The 16,903-nt window shown below is 39.4% G+C and overlaps 2 protein-coding genes across 3 annotated transcripts in view; one reads left to right on the forward strand and one right to left on the reverse strand.

Annotated features, from left to right (window-relative positions):
- lrmda (leucine rich melanocyte differentiation associated) overlaps window positions 1-2,647 on the reverse strand; it is a 1,025,922-nt gene extending 1,023,275 nt beyond the window's left edge. The window contains exon 1 of the mRNA XM_070865367.1: window positions 2,439-2,647. Coding sequence (XP_070721468.1) covers window positions 2,439-2,480 — 42 coding nt within the window. The 5' untranslated portion in view covers window positions 2,481-2,647. The remainder of the gene's footprint in view (window positions 1-2,438) is intronic.
- Window positions 2,648-3,397: 750 nt separating this feature from the next.
- znf503 (zinc finger protein 503) lies at window positions 3,398-11,727 on the forward strand. Of its 2 annotated transcripts, none has more exons than XM_070865368.1 (3): window positions 3,398-3,424; window positions 9,069-9,276; window positions 9,684-11,727. In XM_070865368.1, the coding sequence occupies exons 2-3, from the start codon at window positions 9,196-9,198 to the stop codon at window positions 11,145-11,147; spliced, it is 1,545 nt and encodes a 514-aa protein (XP_070721469.1). In that variant the 5' UTR covers window positions 3,398-3,424; window positions 9,069-9,195; the 3' UTR covers window positions 11,148-11,727. The 2 variants fall into 2 exon arrangements, with proteins under 2 accessions (XP_070721469.1, XP_070721470.1); XM_070865369.1 differs by lacking the exon at window positions 3,398-3,424 and adding an exon at window positions 6,134-6,294.
- The last annotated feature ends 5,176 nt before the right edge of the window (window positions 11,728-16,903 follow it).

Raw genomic sequence — 16,903 nt, forward strand, 5'->3', positions numbered from 1 at the left:
GCAACACAGGACCACATGCATGCTAGACATTGGAAGCAGCATGTTATCAACAGAGCTAGGCGATCCCACAACCAACAGATCATATCAAAGCTCTGCATCCAGTCATGAATAGTGGTGGACAAGTAACAACTAATGGGAGGAGGAGGTTCCATGAACATCCCCATCCCCAATGATGGTCAAAACCGAGCACACAAGTGCAAAGGCAAGACCAAAACGTTTGCAACCATCTTCAGCCAGAAGCGCCAAGTGGATGATCCATCTCGGCCTATGCCTGAGGTCCCCATCATCATAGAAGCCAGTCTTCAGCCAATTCGATTCACTCCACATGATATAAGCAGTTGCACCGATTGGATACAGCAAAGGCTATGGGCCCCTACAAAATCCAGGCTGTCGTGTTGAAGACTTATGCTTCAGAACTAGCTGCACCTCTAGCTAACCTGCTCCAGTACAACTACAAAACTGGCATCTACCCGACAATGTGGAAAACTGTCCAAGTATGTCCTATGATGGAAGGTGTCATCGACAGTGCTATCAAACGGCACTTACTCATCAACAACCTGCTTACCGATGTTTAGTTTGGGTTCCGCCAGGGCCACTCAGCTCGAGACCTCATTACAGCCTTGGTCCAAACATGGACAAAAGAACTGAATTCCAAAGATATGGGGAGAGTGACACCCTTGACTTCAAGGCAGCATTTGACTGAGTATGGCATCAAGGAGCCAGAGTCAAATTGAAGTCAATGGAGATCAGGCGGAAAACTCTCCACGGGCTGGAGTCATACCTAGCACAAAGAAAGATGGTTATGGTTGTTGGAGGCCTTTCATCTCAGCTCCAGAACATCGCTGCAGGAGTTCCTCAGGGCAGTGTCCTAGTACCAACCATCTTCAGCTGTTTCATCAATGACCCCCTCCATCACAAGATCAGATGTAGGAACGTTCACTAATGATTGCACTATGTTTAGTTGCAACTCCTCAGATAATGAAACAGTCCATGCCCGCATGCACGAAGACCTGGAAGACATTCCGGCTTCATCGACAGCACCTCCCAAACCCGCAACCTCTACCGCCTACAAGGAGAAGGGCAGCAGGCGCTTGGGAACACCATCACCTCCAAGTTCCCCTCCAAGTCGCACACCATCCTCATTTGGAAATATATCGCCAGTCCATCATTGTTGCTGGAACTCCCTCCCTAACAACACTATCGGAGCCCCTTCACTACACAGACTGCAGTGGTTCAAGGAGGCAGCTCACCACCACCTTCTCAAGGGCAATTATGGATGGGCAAGAAATGTTGACCTTGCCAGCGACGCCCATATCCCAAGAACAAATAAAAAAAAGAATTTGCAAAATAAAAAATTCAAAAGAAAACTATTGAAGATTGTTAATTATGGAAAGCAACTGTGGAGACAATACTGCGCACTGATGCACACAGCTGACACATAATGGTTATAGTTCTACTAATGTAGACCAGCTTCGTAACATTCTTGGGACTAAATAACTCCTCCAAGCCAACTCCCCTGATAAGGTTATTAACACATGTTGTTTAAAGTGCTTTATGTGGAATGTAATAGAAAGACAAAAGTGGAGAGGATGTTGAGGTGAATCACATTTTAAATATTCATGACCTGTAACTGAATGAGGCAGTTCTCATCTCAGCTACTGTTGTGCAGATCAGAATTACTTTTATGTTAAAAAAACGAAACAAACTCAAATGTAGCAAAATATTTTGCCAACTAGATGGTATGCACAACCAAAAATATCACAAGATAGGTTTGGTCTACTTGATTTCATCATTCCAGAAACCAATCCTAATATTTTCCAGTCTAATTCATGAGACAAGTGTCCTCCCCTCACCTGCCCTTCATTGGAATCCATTCCAGCTGTTGATTACTCGATGGGTAAAAAAACACCTCCTAAGGAATGTCCTAAATGTGTCTTTCATAGCGTTAAACCTGTGCCCTCTTGTAGTGCTGCTTTGGCACATCTAAAAGTATTGGGAATCAGGGAAAATATTTACCCACTGCATAAATTAAGTAAATACTGAAATTAATTTGCTCACTTACATGCAATTTATTAGCAAAATGAACTACAAAATAAAAAGACGTTTTTTCAAAAGGAAAGCACATAAAATTATTTTTTAATAACACACTAAGGATTTCTGCCCATTCATAATGATTTGTGGAAGTTATTGCCCATAAATCCTTACTAATAGTTTACAAAATAAAGAAATGTTGCTTCTTTGCAGATGAGCATATGGTTCTGCAACTAGTCAGCTGACATCACAAAGTGGTAAAACCCCGGAAAAAGAAATGTTGCAAACTGCAAAAATAAATAAATAAAGAATACAAAACATTAAAATGTAGTGTACCTAACATGTGAACTGGCGCTTTCTTTTGTTCTATGTAAATAAAGGCAAGTGTTTAAATACTTCACACTTACTTGAGTTCCATCAACAACGATCCCTAAATCGTTGCTCGCCATCACTGACGTGCTAATTTATAAAAGACTGATAATGCCGTTGTTTGCTTTATTTTCACGGCTATTGAAGTTGTCAGCCACAGTTCTATATTTTATATAAGGTTTGTTTGGAAGTACCGCTATGCCGGAGCAACGACCTGCATATGTAAATATACAAGAGTACTACACTTCCGCACTCTTGTCAGCTGATTCGGAGCGGAAGTCAGTGCCGAAACGTAGAAAAGGAGGAGCAAAAGGAATTAGAAAAGCAAAGCTTCCAATTGAACTATGTGCGATTATGATACAGTACTTTTTCGTAAAAACTGTATATGGGAAGTTTGTTTAGCTGGGCATTTTGGGGGAAATGTCGTAAACAACCTTAAATTTTAATTAGTAGTCGTAGTTAGTTGATGAGCCTGAAGAGAGCAAGATCCTTGATATTGGTTTGTACTCCACTGACAGTTTACTGCAAAAAAATCCGCTTCACAAAAATATTATTTGCATTTCACGACTGAGTCGAACTAATCTATCTTTCGTGTCATTTAAGTAGTAGTCATGCATGCAGTAGTGTAGAATGAACCATCAAACCTAGTTCCCCCTCCCACCTCCCGCAGGGAAAAAAGAAAAACTTCCCTTCCCGCCCCATCAGCGGAGCGCATGCGGAAGTCTGGCACTGCAGAATACTGACCCAATCTCAGCTCCTACTAACTACTAATGTAAGCCGATTACACTGATATTTAACATAAGTAAGTTTGATGCATGGAGTCTACTTCTTTTCATTGGTCCGGTTGTTCACAAAGTGGTAATTAAAATTTTAAGAATTAATACGAAATCCCTTCTGTGTTGGGCTATTCGGAGATACAGCAACGACAGTGATGTCTTTGTAACAGAAGGAATATGTGTACGATATGTACATTTCAGAATAGAATCGATCTTAAAATTGTTTGTAACCGACTATTAATACTCAGGTATGAATTTTAGTATTTATCTGCGTGCCTGAAAGATATTATCAGCGTGTTTGCCAGGTTGTTATTTGTAACTGGTCGCTTCTGTACAGTCCTGCTGCTGTATTCTGGCAGTTTATTGGTATAAAGATGAGTTGTTGTTTCGGAAACAATATGTTAATTTTCAACCAAAAAATCAATCTTCTTCTCTTGCAATAAGATGACCATTCTAATCGATTTAATGGCACGCTTTATATTTCCACATTTGGATCACGTTCATAACAGTATGTTTCAGCTGTTATATATAAATCGTTGAAGCGCCTCTGCTTTACAACAAAGTAACTTTACAGATAAAAATGTTGATTGTTAAATTGATATATTTTTTAATCTCGTTCCACCAACATCGGACATACTAACTTGCTTGTCACTTGTTTCCAGCAATAATTATATTTGCATGCGGTGAGTGATTCATAAATATGTCAGACTATAAAATATAGGCACGTACTTCAAACTTTCTATTTAAAAATCATGAATTATAGCCACGAAAAATGTGTTCCCATTTAGGGTAATACGAAGTATTTGCTGTCTTGTACTGAGACCCATCTGTCATCTAGACAATAAAGAAAGCCGCTGTTACTTTTTCCCTGACGTTGAAAATTTATGGGCGCCCTACACTGCCCTAATAACTCAAGCATTGTGTCAACGTTTGACAGGCTTGCAGAAAAACAGCAACCCTGTTATCAATCAAACAACCCTTTGCATATTTTTAGCTGCGCTCTGATCTTCAAGACACGTTTATGTATGAATTATATCATTATGAATCATTCTACAGATTTACTGTAAGGCGGAACGTGATCTATCACGTCTTTCAAATCAACAAAAGGAAGAGAGATTTTTACAGTTTTCGCCATTTTAGCATGCTTGACACTTGTGGAATTTTACACTGGAATAAACACCTTTTATAAGGAACCTAATTCGCGCATATCGCTGTAAAATTCGCACTTTTACAATTCAATTTATAAAGCAAAGTTTATTCTGTAGATTTTATTTGTTAAATATTCCAGGAAACTACTCTCAAGTTCCCTTTCCTGCAGGTAACTATTCCGATGTATCAGTAAAACTCAGTACGATGATATTCGGATCTTCGCGCATTTTGTGGTTCGTTTTCTGCTTTCTTCTGATTAATAATCATTTTGAAGTAGTGAAGATGTACTTCTATGTCAAAAGACTGTTGCTTTCACAGAACAATTTGAAATTGTTTAGATTTTGATCATTTTTCTTCAATACTGTTATCAGATTCAACTCACTTTTCAAGGAAATCTTTGAACAATAAAGAGTTACTCTGTTGTTAATGATGGACGATTGTAATATTTTAAAATAACCGTAATTACTAAATGTCAACGCGTAATTCTGATTTTCCTCTTCCTTATCACAAACTATTGTTTGAAATGACTAACCCCAGTAATGGGCAACGTATTCTACATTCGCCAGAATTTTATGGCTTCAGATGTCATTTCAATATACCTTATATAAATTATCTACAAATAAGCGCTTTTAAGTAAAGTTAAGCTATTTAAAAGTCTTCAATTATTTGATTTTATGAAACGTCGAGATTTACACACGGAAAATAACACAACTCTCTAATTGTACGGTACCATCAATATATAACCTAGTGTAAAATGTTCTGATTCAAGCGTAAGGTACAAGTCAAATAATGAATCCCAAGAGCATAGGGATTTTTCAATATAGCAACACAAATTTTACCATCACTACGATATTGGACAAGATATAAAAGATCCCGCTCGTCCACTAACAACAGTTTTAGTATTTCTATTACTCTTAATAGGAAAGGGACACCTTTTTCTTTTTGCAATACATTGGGATTAAAGTGCATACCCGATAGTAAGACTTGTTTTTCATTATTCCTGCAAACTTTAAAACTTTTCCCCCTTAGATGTAGTTGTTGTTGCACAGAACACTAGTAGCTAAAAATCAGGTACCATGATAAGTGCAATATTACCACTTTTAAAAACTGTTTTAACTGTGCTTCGATACACTAACTATTGCATTTTCATTTTACATTAACCGGTTGCTGCAACAAAAAATACAGAACAATTAAATATTGATGTATTTCATTGTTCTAAACACGCATTGATGTTCACTCTCTATGTACACCTGATCTCGGCATAATTTAGAAGGGCAAATGAACTCACATCCAGCTGGTATGAAATGTTCGAACTACATGTGTAATTTTAAAGATCAGTTTAGATTTAATAAGAGATCATCACTCCACATAGCAAAGAATCCATCAGCAGTCTATCAACTCTAGACCGATGCGAACGGGCAAAAGCGGGAATATCAGCTGTCCCACCTGCATATTAGCCATATTATTAAATCTACACTTAAGCATTTTTGCTATGGTTTTTCATGTTTCTTTAGAAATTAATATTGAATGGTGGTAATGTAACAGACTCTAAATTCCATGTAGCTGTTGCTGTCTGCGGCCCAGCTACATGGAATTGCTAAATGTATTCAAAATAGCGCGAAACGTTTATTAACTTGCCTTTTCCCCATTATATTTAAGACAAGGGGTTCGTACTGTTTCTTTAAAACCAACTTCGCTCCAATCCGCTTTCGGTTGAAATCCATCCCTGGATTTACAAGATCTGACCTGACCTGTCAAGCGGATTATCATACAGAGAGATTAATAGGGTAGGCGGGTTGCAATAATAATCGTTTTGTTTGATGTGACAAGTTTGATAGGCGTTGATTTACTTACAAACTGATAGGCTTTTAATTGAGCGCCTCCATCCAAGTTAGATGAAAGGAAGCCGCGGCATTTTGTGTCTGAAAAGCTGCCCAATTGCCCGGGAGTCTGAATACTTATTAGCCGGGTACGTGAACGGTCAAATACTTCTTTTTGAATGTATTGCTGTCTTTTTTTTTCAAATAATAAATCTCTTACATTGTGTGCAAATCGAATCGTGTTGACGTGTCTACCAATAACTGACAAGTGGGAAAAGTTGGACATATTTTTAATAGTTCAAGTTTTTAATTAAATTATCTTAATTCCTGTATTATTATTCCTCTTTTTGTACAGAATGTTTTCTCAAATGAGTCGTGTAGGTAAATTTTACCTTTTTAAATAAGGTGAAAAGGGGTATAAGTCGTGTTGATTATGGAAAGAAACCTGTGGTTGCTTTAAAAAAATAATGTAACTTCGACACAAAGATGGTGTCGCTTAGCAAAGAAATTTGAGATCCAAGCAAGACTGTTCAGATCACTTCAACACTCGATTTACTTTTTGTATTTTTGAAAGGATAATGTAAAACTGATTCTTCCTGGTTTTCATTATTTTGGGTTAACTTCAAGCATTGTGCTAATGAAACATGCCTACCGTTGTATTTCGAAAGCACAAACGATGTGTGTTGGATGTATTAATTTGGTTCGCTTTCCCCTCGCCCTGTATCTAGGCACGCAGACCTAAACACTAGTTAAACCACGCAGCTTCTTGAGTCTCCCTTCGCACTGAAGTGAACAAATCTCCAAAAAGTCTTCCCACAGTCGACTCCACCTAAAGCAATTAATCTTTTAGTATTTCTCACCGGGAGGCAGGACAAATACAACAAGAACAGATAGTCGTCTCTATGGTATAGTAAGGAAAACAGCTGTTCCAAGCAGTTAATGCAAATGAACACAAATGAAGGTACAGCGTTTCAATGTTTACTGCACTTCATCCATCAACCTGACGAGCCATTAAAAAGAAAGAACTGTTCTGTGCAGATCGAATTTACTCCCACCACTTGGGAACCGTTCAGTTCTCTCCCAACACCATTACACACCTGGTCAAATTTGTGCGTCCTTTGCCAGATTATTTAAGTAAAATACTTAACAAGAACCGTCTTTATACATAGGAGTACGTAGTAATGTATTTCCATTTGTACTCAAATTAATATAGACTTATTATTAGTCTAATTCGCAAATACGTTTATATTTTTTTTAAATATAATAATTACTTAAAAGGAACTTACGCTAATTACGATAATAAATTTGTAAAAGTTACAGTATCATTCGGGGAAGACCGTAGCCAAGTTTTGTTATGCCTTCAGTTTGTAAAAGCGTTTCAGACAAACCACGATGCTTTGATTATATTTATGTTTATATACTATTTATATGTTTCCGTTGCATTGCTAAAATTGGACTTTTGCCTCATTTTTCGGTTTGTAATTTTTTACATCGTTTGTGTGTAAGTTTTGATATTGTTAGTGGTATTTATTATCTATTCGGAATGAGTTAAGTTCAGTCCGAATAGATAATCCATCTCATAAATTGCTAACGACCCCTCAGCACTTTCCGTGTTCTTCACTTGTCAAACGTGTTTTTATCTCCAAGTGACCTTTTGTTAATGTTGTAGATTGTGTGGGCCACCATGTCGAGGCCGGAAACAAAAGCAAAGATTGATTAGCACATACATTTGCCAGTGAAAAGAAAAAAAACATCAAACAGAAGTCAAAATCTTACAACCGTTTATCGCATTTTAAAATTAAAAACTTGCAATATATGCAAAAAAGTTTCACGTTTCGGAAGTCTCATATTTATGATAGATGTTTCTGCTAACGCTTACTTGTTTTGCAAAAAGCAGTAACGTGCAATACAGTTTGTGTGAAAAACCAGGACCGTAGTTTATGCGTGTATTATGAACCTTTTATAGCAGTGACTTTGATCAGACCGATCATTTGTTCTAGCTGTCAGGTTTAACATGTCAAGACTTTCAACATGTCAATCTTAATCTTTTTCAAACACCCTTACGTGTGACCATCTGATTGACTGATCGGTGATACGATCTCAATAATGTCGTTTTGTTTGTAGTCTGCCGCGACGACCCGAAGTGAGATTTCTTAATTTAAGATTTTATAAAATGTTCTTTTTCATAAGGAAAAAATATTCAACAGGAAAGTAAGCCATTAATGACAAGAAGTGAAGGTGTATAATTCGTTCAAGCGAATTGAAGTGCGGTCTAGTGCGTCCGCCTTTTGTTCGCATACAAATTGAGTTTACTCTGAGAACGATTTATTTCCCTAAATTGAATGCCTCTTTTCAAAAGCCGTTCTTTTTCAAGTCACACCAGGCTTGTAATCAGCAACAAAAGCTGACATAAATCAACCCAGATTGACAGGACTGACAAATAACTGATTGATTGCGGTTGGGAAAATTGACAGTTGGAGGGGTGGGGGTGTTGAATTGAAAGCATGTGACATTGACATCCCTCTCCGGATTGGCCTAACATCGTCACATGCTGGAGTCTAAAATTTCGCCTTCACACAATAACCAACACACACACACACAAAAAGTTAACATCACATCCCCTTGACCCTCCAATCACCTCGGGGTTCGGTGTTCATTGTGTGATTTGATTGGAAGGCGGCAAAGGCTTTAATCTCAAAGTAATTCGGTGTTTGAAGTGTTGACGGCCAGATTGTGTGTTGCATGTTGTGTTGTGTGTAGCTAAGCGGTCGTGCTGCCTGTCTGATGAGCGCCGTGCAGGATTTGGGCAGGGTCTCCGGTGCTGTGAGTGAAAGCAACCACAGCGTCCTCGAACGGCACAGTCCCTCTCGGAGTGTTGGTTCAGTTAGGTCATGATTACATCGCCTTCCGTCTCTACCCACAGAATTACAGCGACTGAAATCAGCAATAACAGCAGCAGGGGAAACAGTAGTAGCAAACCTTTCTACCACTCCGTACCTCCCTCAGACCCTTTAAGACAAGCTAATCGTCTTCCTATCAAGGTTTTGAAAATGCTTACGGCTCGCACCGGACACATTTTGCATCCTGAGTACTTACAGCCTTTACCGTCTACGCCCGTAAGTCCCATCGAGGTACGTTTTTTACGTTTTTGCAATTTTGGTTATAGAGTACTATGTTTTATTATCTAACCTATACGATATATAATGTACACATGGAAACACGAGAGTTAACAATTTCCCACGTACCGTACCTTATCCGTCGATCCTTTTGTAAGAGACAATCGCTACCACGTAGCGCTCAATTTGGACACGTCTGGGATAAACGTTAACCCACCAAGTTACTCTAATGTTAGTTAATTTTAAAAGATTGGTTAGTGTACGCAGCTACCACATTGTTATTTGTATATAATAATATCGATATTTTACAATTAAACTATGAAATCGCTATTACTGGAAGATGGAAGGTTGTGAAATAATGCGTTATGTTTATGCCAGACGGAAACAATAATTTTTATTTTTTAAATTTAATTTTCTTGTAGCTCGATGCGAAAAAGAGTCCTTTGGCACTTTTGGCTCAAACATGTTCTCAGATTGGGAAGCCGGATCCCCCTCCATCCTCCAAGCTATCTTCTGTTACTTCAAATGGTACAAGTGATAAAGACTCCGGAAAATCTGCTCCATTGAAACTTAGTGACATTGGTGTGGAAGACAAGTCGAGTTTTAAACCATACTCTAAACACACAGAGAAGAAGGACTCCAGTTCCTCGGGCTCTTCCAGCGTTTCTGGGGAAAAGTCTGGTTTCCGTGTGCCTAGCGCCACCTGCCAACCATTCACACCAAGGACAGGCAGTCCAAATTCCAGCACTTCTTCACCCATGCCATCCGAGGGCAAAGGCAGTGACAGCCAGGAAAAGAAAGACATAGACACCGTAAAAAACAGTTCCTCAGATAATTCCACGACCACCAGCGTCAGCCACAACCGGATTAGTGTCAGTTGTGCTGGGATAAACGTGGAAGTGAATCAGCACCAGGAGACTTCAGTTTCAAAACCCATTATTTCGGAGACTTCAGCTCTGGGTTCTGGACTTATTGCCCCTGTTTCGCCCTATAAACCCGGACAGACTGTCTTTCCTTTGCCTCCAGCTAGTATGACCTACCCAGGAACTCTGGGAGCCTACGCCGGCTATCCGCATCAGTTTGTACCACATGGCGTCAGCTTGGATCACGCCAAATCCAGTCTGGTCGGAGCGGCTCAGCTGGCTAGTTCTTTGGGTTGCGGCCTCTCCAGTAAACCCACCGGTTCCAGCCCATTAGCCGGAACCTCTCCACCCTCAATGATGACGGCCAGTCTTTGCAGAGATCCCTATTGTTTAAGTTATCACTGCGCTGCTCATCTTGCCGGGGCGGCCAGCAATTCTTGCACCCATGATCCTACAGGTTTGAAGTCTGGATACCCTCTGGTTTACCCCTCACACCCTCTACATGCCGTCCACACGTCCATGTCCAGCAACGCTGGTACACCAACCCTGACAGGACACCATTTGTACCCTTATGGCTTCATGCTACCTAACGATCCCCAGCCTCACATCTGCAACTGGGTCTCGGCCAATGGACCATGCGACAAGCGATTTTGCACCTCAGAGGAACTGCTCAACCACTTGCGGACGCACACTGCTTTCTGCGGGACTGATAAACTCATGGCCGGCTACCCAAGTTCGTCTCTGGGCAGTGCGGCGGCGGCGGCAGCTGCAGCAGCCGTGGCGTGTCACATGCACCTCCCACCGACAGGGGCGCCCGGGAGCCCTGGCGGTCTCGCACTAAGGAGCCCCCACGCTTTAGGACTCAGCAGCAGGTACCACCCGTATACCAAGAGCCCCCTGCCGACCCATGGAGTTCCAGGGCCGGTCACCACTCTACCAGTGCCGGCTACAGGACACTATTACTCTCCATACGCACTCTACGGTCAGAGGTTAACCACAGCTTCAGCACTGGGCTATCAGTGAACACAGACATTCAAAGCTGCAATATGCATTGCGATGAAGGCTTATGTGGGTCCAATTTCAAAACCGTCAGAAAAAAGTTTTTTTTTTAAATGTTGACCTAGTTTTCTTCTGTTAAAATAATACAATCTGATTTTTTTAAATGTCGTGAAACCAGCCATCTCAAAGGTGAACCGATTAGTGCATACGTAAATATTTTATCCTATTGAATTGTTTTGAAAATTAAGATATGTAAATAGTTTTTTTTGAAAGTTTTGAAATACAATCCAGGTAGTCCCACACAAAGCAGATTGCAGTTTAATGGACCTTTCATGGTGTTCATCAATGGACGGGTTCCGTGAACGCTGTATTTATTTGTTAGCTTCAAGCGGGGGAAAACATAACAAAGTGCATTACTTAACAAAAAAAACTGATAGGTAACGTGGAACACAGTGTAGAAAAAATAGGGGTTTTCCGAAGTTTCTTTTAAATTGCTATGATTGTATTGTACGTTCTTATTTAATGTCTCTTGGAAAAGAATTTACATGCATGTTTGTTACTAAATTCCAACTTGTCATTATAATTTCAAATTGCAATTATTTTTAAGGTGTACCATGGAAAGAGAATTGGTATTTTTTGTATGTATTCTGGAAATAAGAAGCAGTGCTATTCAAAAATATGACCGTCTTATTTTATTATTAAATGAATACTTGATTACAAATTGTAACTTCGGTTCGCATTATATAGGCTTTCAAATACGGGTTTGCTACTTTACAAGTTTTTTCCCCATTTCTACAATTATGCAGGGTTTTTTTTTTAGAAAGTGCTCCATTTCTGACCAAAGACATCTTTTCGTTTGACGTCGCAAATATAAGTTTATAAGATTTCTTAATTTAAAAAAATCTTGCCATTCCTTTTACACAACTGTTAAACACATCGAGTAGATGTCCCACGTTTAGAATCTTAAAAGTTAAATTAACACATTTTTTTTTAATTGAAGATATTTCTCTCTGAGAAATTGCGAACTGGCCACATGCACCTTCAACGAAGCAGAAGAAAAATCCGCACTACATACAAATTGATTATAGTTTAAAGCACTGAAATACAAACTGGCCTGCTTTTTCAATTCAGTTTTTTTTTTAAAGTTTATTGTAAATCTCATCGTAACACTGTAAACATCTTATTTATAATACCACATATTCTCATTGAGACAATGTACCAGATGTTTGATGGAAACCAATACCGGGAAGTGATCAACCAACATAGTTCTGCAAGAACCCATCACCTTTCACCATAGTTGTAACCATTTTTTTCGCCTGCTCGTCATTTGATACCCAACCTGATTGTAGTTTTCATAAATCTGACGCAGGAGAAAGGACAAGCAAAAAATTGTATTCCTAGAATTCCGTTAGAGACAAATTAATGTGTTCAAATTTAAGAGTCTTTGGCCCAGATGACGGCAAGCAAGCTCCCGCTAAGTCTTTTCTCATTGAACGCAAATCTATTTCAGATAGCAAGATATCCAATTCTAAGTGAGAGATTTCTTTCCTTCGAACTTCACCAGTTTTAATGTACATTGCTGGACAAGCGCCGGAAAACTGATTTTGTTTGTACTAAAGTATTCCGCTTTTACCAATTGATTAACGTTAAACAAACTTACGTCGCGCAATAACTTCCAGATAAAAATAACTCGATGTTAAACAAATGACAGTTTGCAATGAGCTATTTTAGAAAACAAGGTGTCTGCAACGGATACTTTGGAAAAAGTATAGAAAGCAGCCTAATTCCAGGGAATGTACGCAAAAAGGTAAATGACTTCAAACACACTGCAAATTGAGGTATACATTCTTATTGGATTAACAAAGACCCAACCCCACGACAATAAATCTTTCTAAAGAATCTTCTAATGGGCGTTTTAACGCTGCATGTACTTCGGAGACGAGTACGACTGCTCACTTTTTAAAAATCCTTCAAAACAAGCACATTACACATAAATAGCAGCTACTTATACCTGGGGTATTGGGCGTGTGTCCAAACCACCTATTCGGGGAACTGAAGTGAATCAAAGGAACATTATCATGACGGATAAACTGTACCCCTTTTATACATTAAACGATACTAAACCTATTTTAATAACTTGTAACTGCTGTTATTTTTTCCACATAGAGAAGAAAGTAGGTAATACGACAACGCAGACAAGGTATCTTTGATTTTTTTAAAGTTATTGAACCATGTTTATATGCTTATTTGTTTAGTCGCTGGTGGCTTTTTCTTCCCTCCAGCTTTGTTTCCCGGTAAAATAGCTGGTACAAACAATTCCCTTTTATAAATGTATTATACAGAATAATCATTGTCCAAAGTTGTTTTCTTGAACGTGTGCAGTCTAATTAGGCAAATTAACAGAAATAGTTGATTTTTTTTCTAATACCCAGGCTCCTTACTACTCAGAACGCTCAAAGATATCTCAAATTAAGCAGCTTTTGGTCTTAATGACAATCTATTATTTTTTTAACGTGCACTATTGTGTTTGTTTTAAATCCATTCGATTAAATATGTCCGATATTCGCTTTATTCTTATAATTCAAATTGCTACTGGTATAGGTTAGTGTAGCGGATTATTTGATTCTTTCAGATAACCTTTTAAATGGTTTATAATGATGCTGCGACCATCCTAGTCTTTTTTTAAAAAGAACCATGCTTTAACCACTTTGTTCATTCAGCCCGAAAAATATTTCTGAAGCAAGGCCTTTCATCACTCATTAGTTCATACAGAGATTGTTTAGGTTATTAGGCATCGCACCTCTATATATTTTGGCTTATTTTTGCGGCTGACGGTTATACATAGAGAAACGAGAAAGTGTTAATGGAGTGAATGTGCGAGTTTTTCTGCGTTTCTTCTTCGATATGGTGCCGTCACTCTCGATGCTTTCGCAAGCTGACAGCAGCCGCTGGTCGCCGTCACCCGCACGGAATCGATCAGAGACCAGATCTGCTTCAAAAAGACAACCAGCAGAAGGGCAAATCACATCAAAAGACAGCCTACAAATTCAAATCAGCATAGCCCGAAGATTCAATTCGGCAACCTCGAAATATTCACTTCAACACATCCAACAGAATCAGTTCAACACATAGCAAAGACAAGATTCGGCTGAACGCCAACCTAGATTGGTCTAACAAGAACTCATTTCATTCTTGAATACATTACAAAATCGATAATTTATACAAGTAAGAGTCTGCCATTTTTAATTGACGATTAGAAGACATTTTACCCCCAGATTTCCAAATATGAACGTTATTAAATGCCCTGTACAATTACAATTCGATGTGGTGTTTACATACTGTTTAAAATCAGGTGTGACCTACTTCGAGTTTTTTTGCCTATACAATACTGAAATTATTTAAATGTTATGTAATAAACAATAATGTCTCTGAAAACCTACATCTCAGAACTTCTGAAAAATCCCTGTTAACTATCTTAACATTCAGTCTATTTGGAAAGAAGGCCGAATACATAAAATGCTTTGCATATTAACTAACGTAAAGCCGCCAAAGTGCAGCACTGTTCCTTTCCTGTGCTGGGACTGGAATCTCAGCAAGTTGAACATGGCTGTAATGTGGCTGGTTTGATGTGGTTGATAACATCCTTTGATATCTCGCTATGTGGGTCACCAAAGCGAAGAAGACAGGGAAGTGTTTCACAGGAAGAAACCTGCTCATTTGAATTAATTTACATATGTTCGGCTATAATTCAAACATCTCACATGGAGTATATGGTGCGTCTGTTTTGACAAAGTGTTAATGAATTTACAAGGCAGTTATACGCCTTAAAACTTGCAGGCAACTCAGCACCTTCTCAACACCTCAAATCTCACATCGATTTTCCAATGAAAAAGGGTTACTCTTCTGTAAACAGAAATTAATCTTTACATTTTAAATGTTAACCCATGGAAACGCAAACAATATGTAGCAAAAAAAAACAGCGAAGGAATCTAAATCGGATATCCTGTATGTTCACCTTCGTAGCAACCTGCAAACTAAAAGTATGCCAATTACAGGCGTTTTTAAGGAACACAAATATTGTAATTGTAATGGGTTTTGAGCGAATATAACACTGAACAGCGAATATAGCACATCCCACAATATCACTGGCGCTCAGTATTTACTAAGTGGCCATGAACGCAACAAAACGGCGTTGTTTTAATACGAGAACTTGAACTGAAATGAGTCAATTGAATTCAGTAAATGAAGCATCTTTTTTTAAATTTGCAGCCATACAGAAATGTGGTCAAGGATAAATTCTATTTTGTGGGAAGATTTCTTCTGATCGCTTTGGAAAACAGACAAGCAGATTTTTTTTTTCTTAGACAATGTATGCGCATTAAGGTTTTTTTTTTAAATCTCTATTCTGTGACAGGGTCTTCCTCACCCCGTCCTCCTGGAACAGCATCAAGATGAAAAAGGGACCTCAAACACTTAACCATTAATTATCTGAAGGAACATTTCCATGCGGCAATTTTTTTTCTGGAGCCATTAACCAGCGTGTTGCAATCTATCAACACATTGGCACGAAACACATTCCCCTCATCAGGTAAAGTGCAGCAAACACATTCTCCCCATTTGTTTCCAAAGGTTAACACATTGGGCGGACCGAAGGGCTTGGCATTTTTTAACCGTGTCTACCTGGCTTTAGTGCCTTCAGTCTCAGCAATCACAGGATTCCTCCATAGATGTCGTTGCTGAGTCAGTATTCTGAGGCATGGCTTTTGTTACAATTCAAGAACTTTCCACAATTTGCCATATTCTGTCACTCCCAGCGCATCCCTGTCCTTACCTGTCGCCGCCACGATGCATCATGCTGACGCCTCGCTCCATTTTACGGCGCCATGTTCTTCCATAATCCACCGGGACCGCTTCTTTGCTCACACTTGGGTGCGCTGTCAATGGTGGCATTCTATTTCCAAAATCGCGGGCCGTGCTGTCCAACCCCAACTCCACGAGGGAATGGCCAAATGATCATATGGCGCAGCCACAGGTTAAAACCCGAGACAAGGCAGCGGCCATCACACGGCGGGGGAGTCTTCCCCAACCGTCCGCACGCCTCGCGCGGCGACAGAAAAGGCGCGAGTGGCGCTCATTGGCGGGCGGCGCCTGCTGCAGGTGGGAAACAAGGCGCGCGATTGGCGGCGATGAGCACGTGGTGCCTGCTGCAGGTGGTAAACAAGCTCGTGGTGCCTGCTTCAGGTGGTAAACAAGCAGGTGGTACTTTCATCAGGTGGAAAAGAAGCACGCAATTGGTAGTGATGAGCATACGATGCCTGCTTCATGTGTGTGTGAAACGATAAGTGAAAGATGGCCCTGATTTGTCTGCTGAAAGATGGCAGGTCCCGAATTTTAAACAAAGGCAGTGTTAGATTTTTAAAAAACACTACATAAGGGTATTTACACATTACTTGCTCTGCTTCATTAAAAGAGCTATAAATGATTGCTAACATCTCTTCAATAAAAGATGCATGGAAGGCAGTTATGAGCAAAATTGTACTTGCTCCGAAAGGTACAACATACAACAACGTCTGGTTATTTGTCTACAGTAGAACAACAACAACTTGCATTTATATAGAGCCTTTAACGTAGTAAAACATCCTAAAGGGCTTCACAGGAACGTTATCAAACAAAATTTGACACCGAGCCATATAAAGATAGTAGGGCAGATGACCAAAAGCTTGATCAAAGATGTAGATTTTAAGGAGCATCTTAGAGGAAGAGAGGCAGAGAGGCAGACG

The sequence above is a fragment of the Pristiophorus japonicus genome, chromosome 22 (assembly GCF_044704955.1).
Source record: "Pristiophorus japonicus isolate sPriJap1 chromosome 22, sPriJap1.hap1, whole genome shotgun sequence".
Classification (NCBI taxonomy): domain Eukaryota; kingdom Metazoa; phylum Chordata; class Chondrichthyes; family Pristiophoridae; genus Pristiophorus; species Pristiophorus japonicus.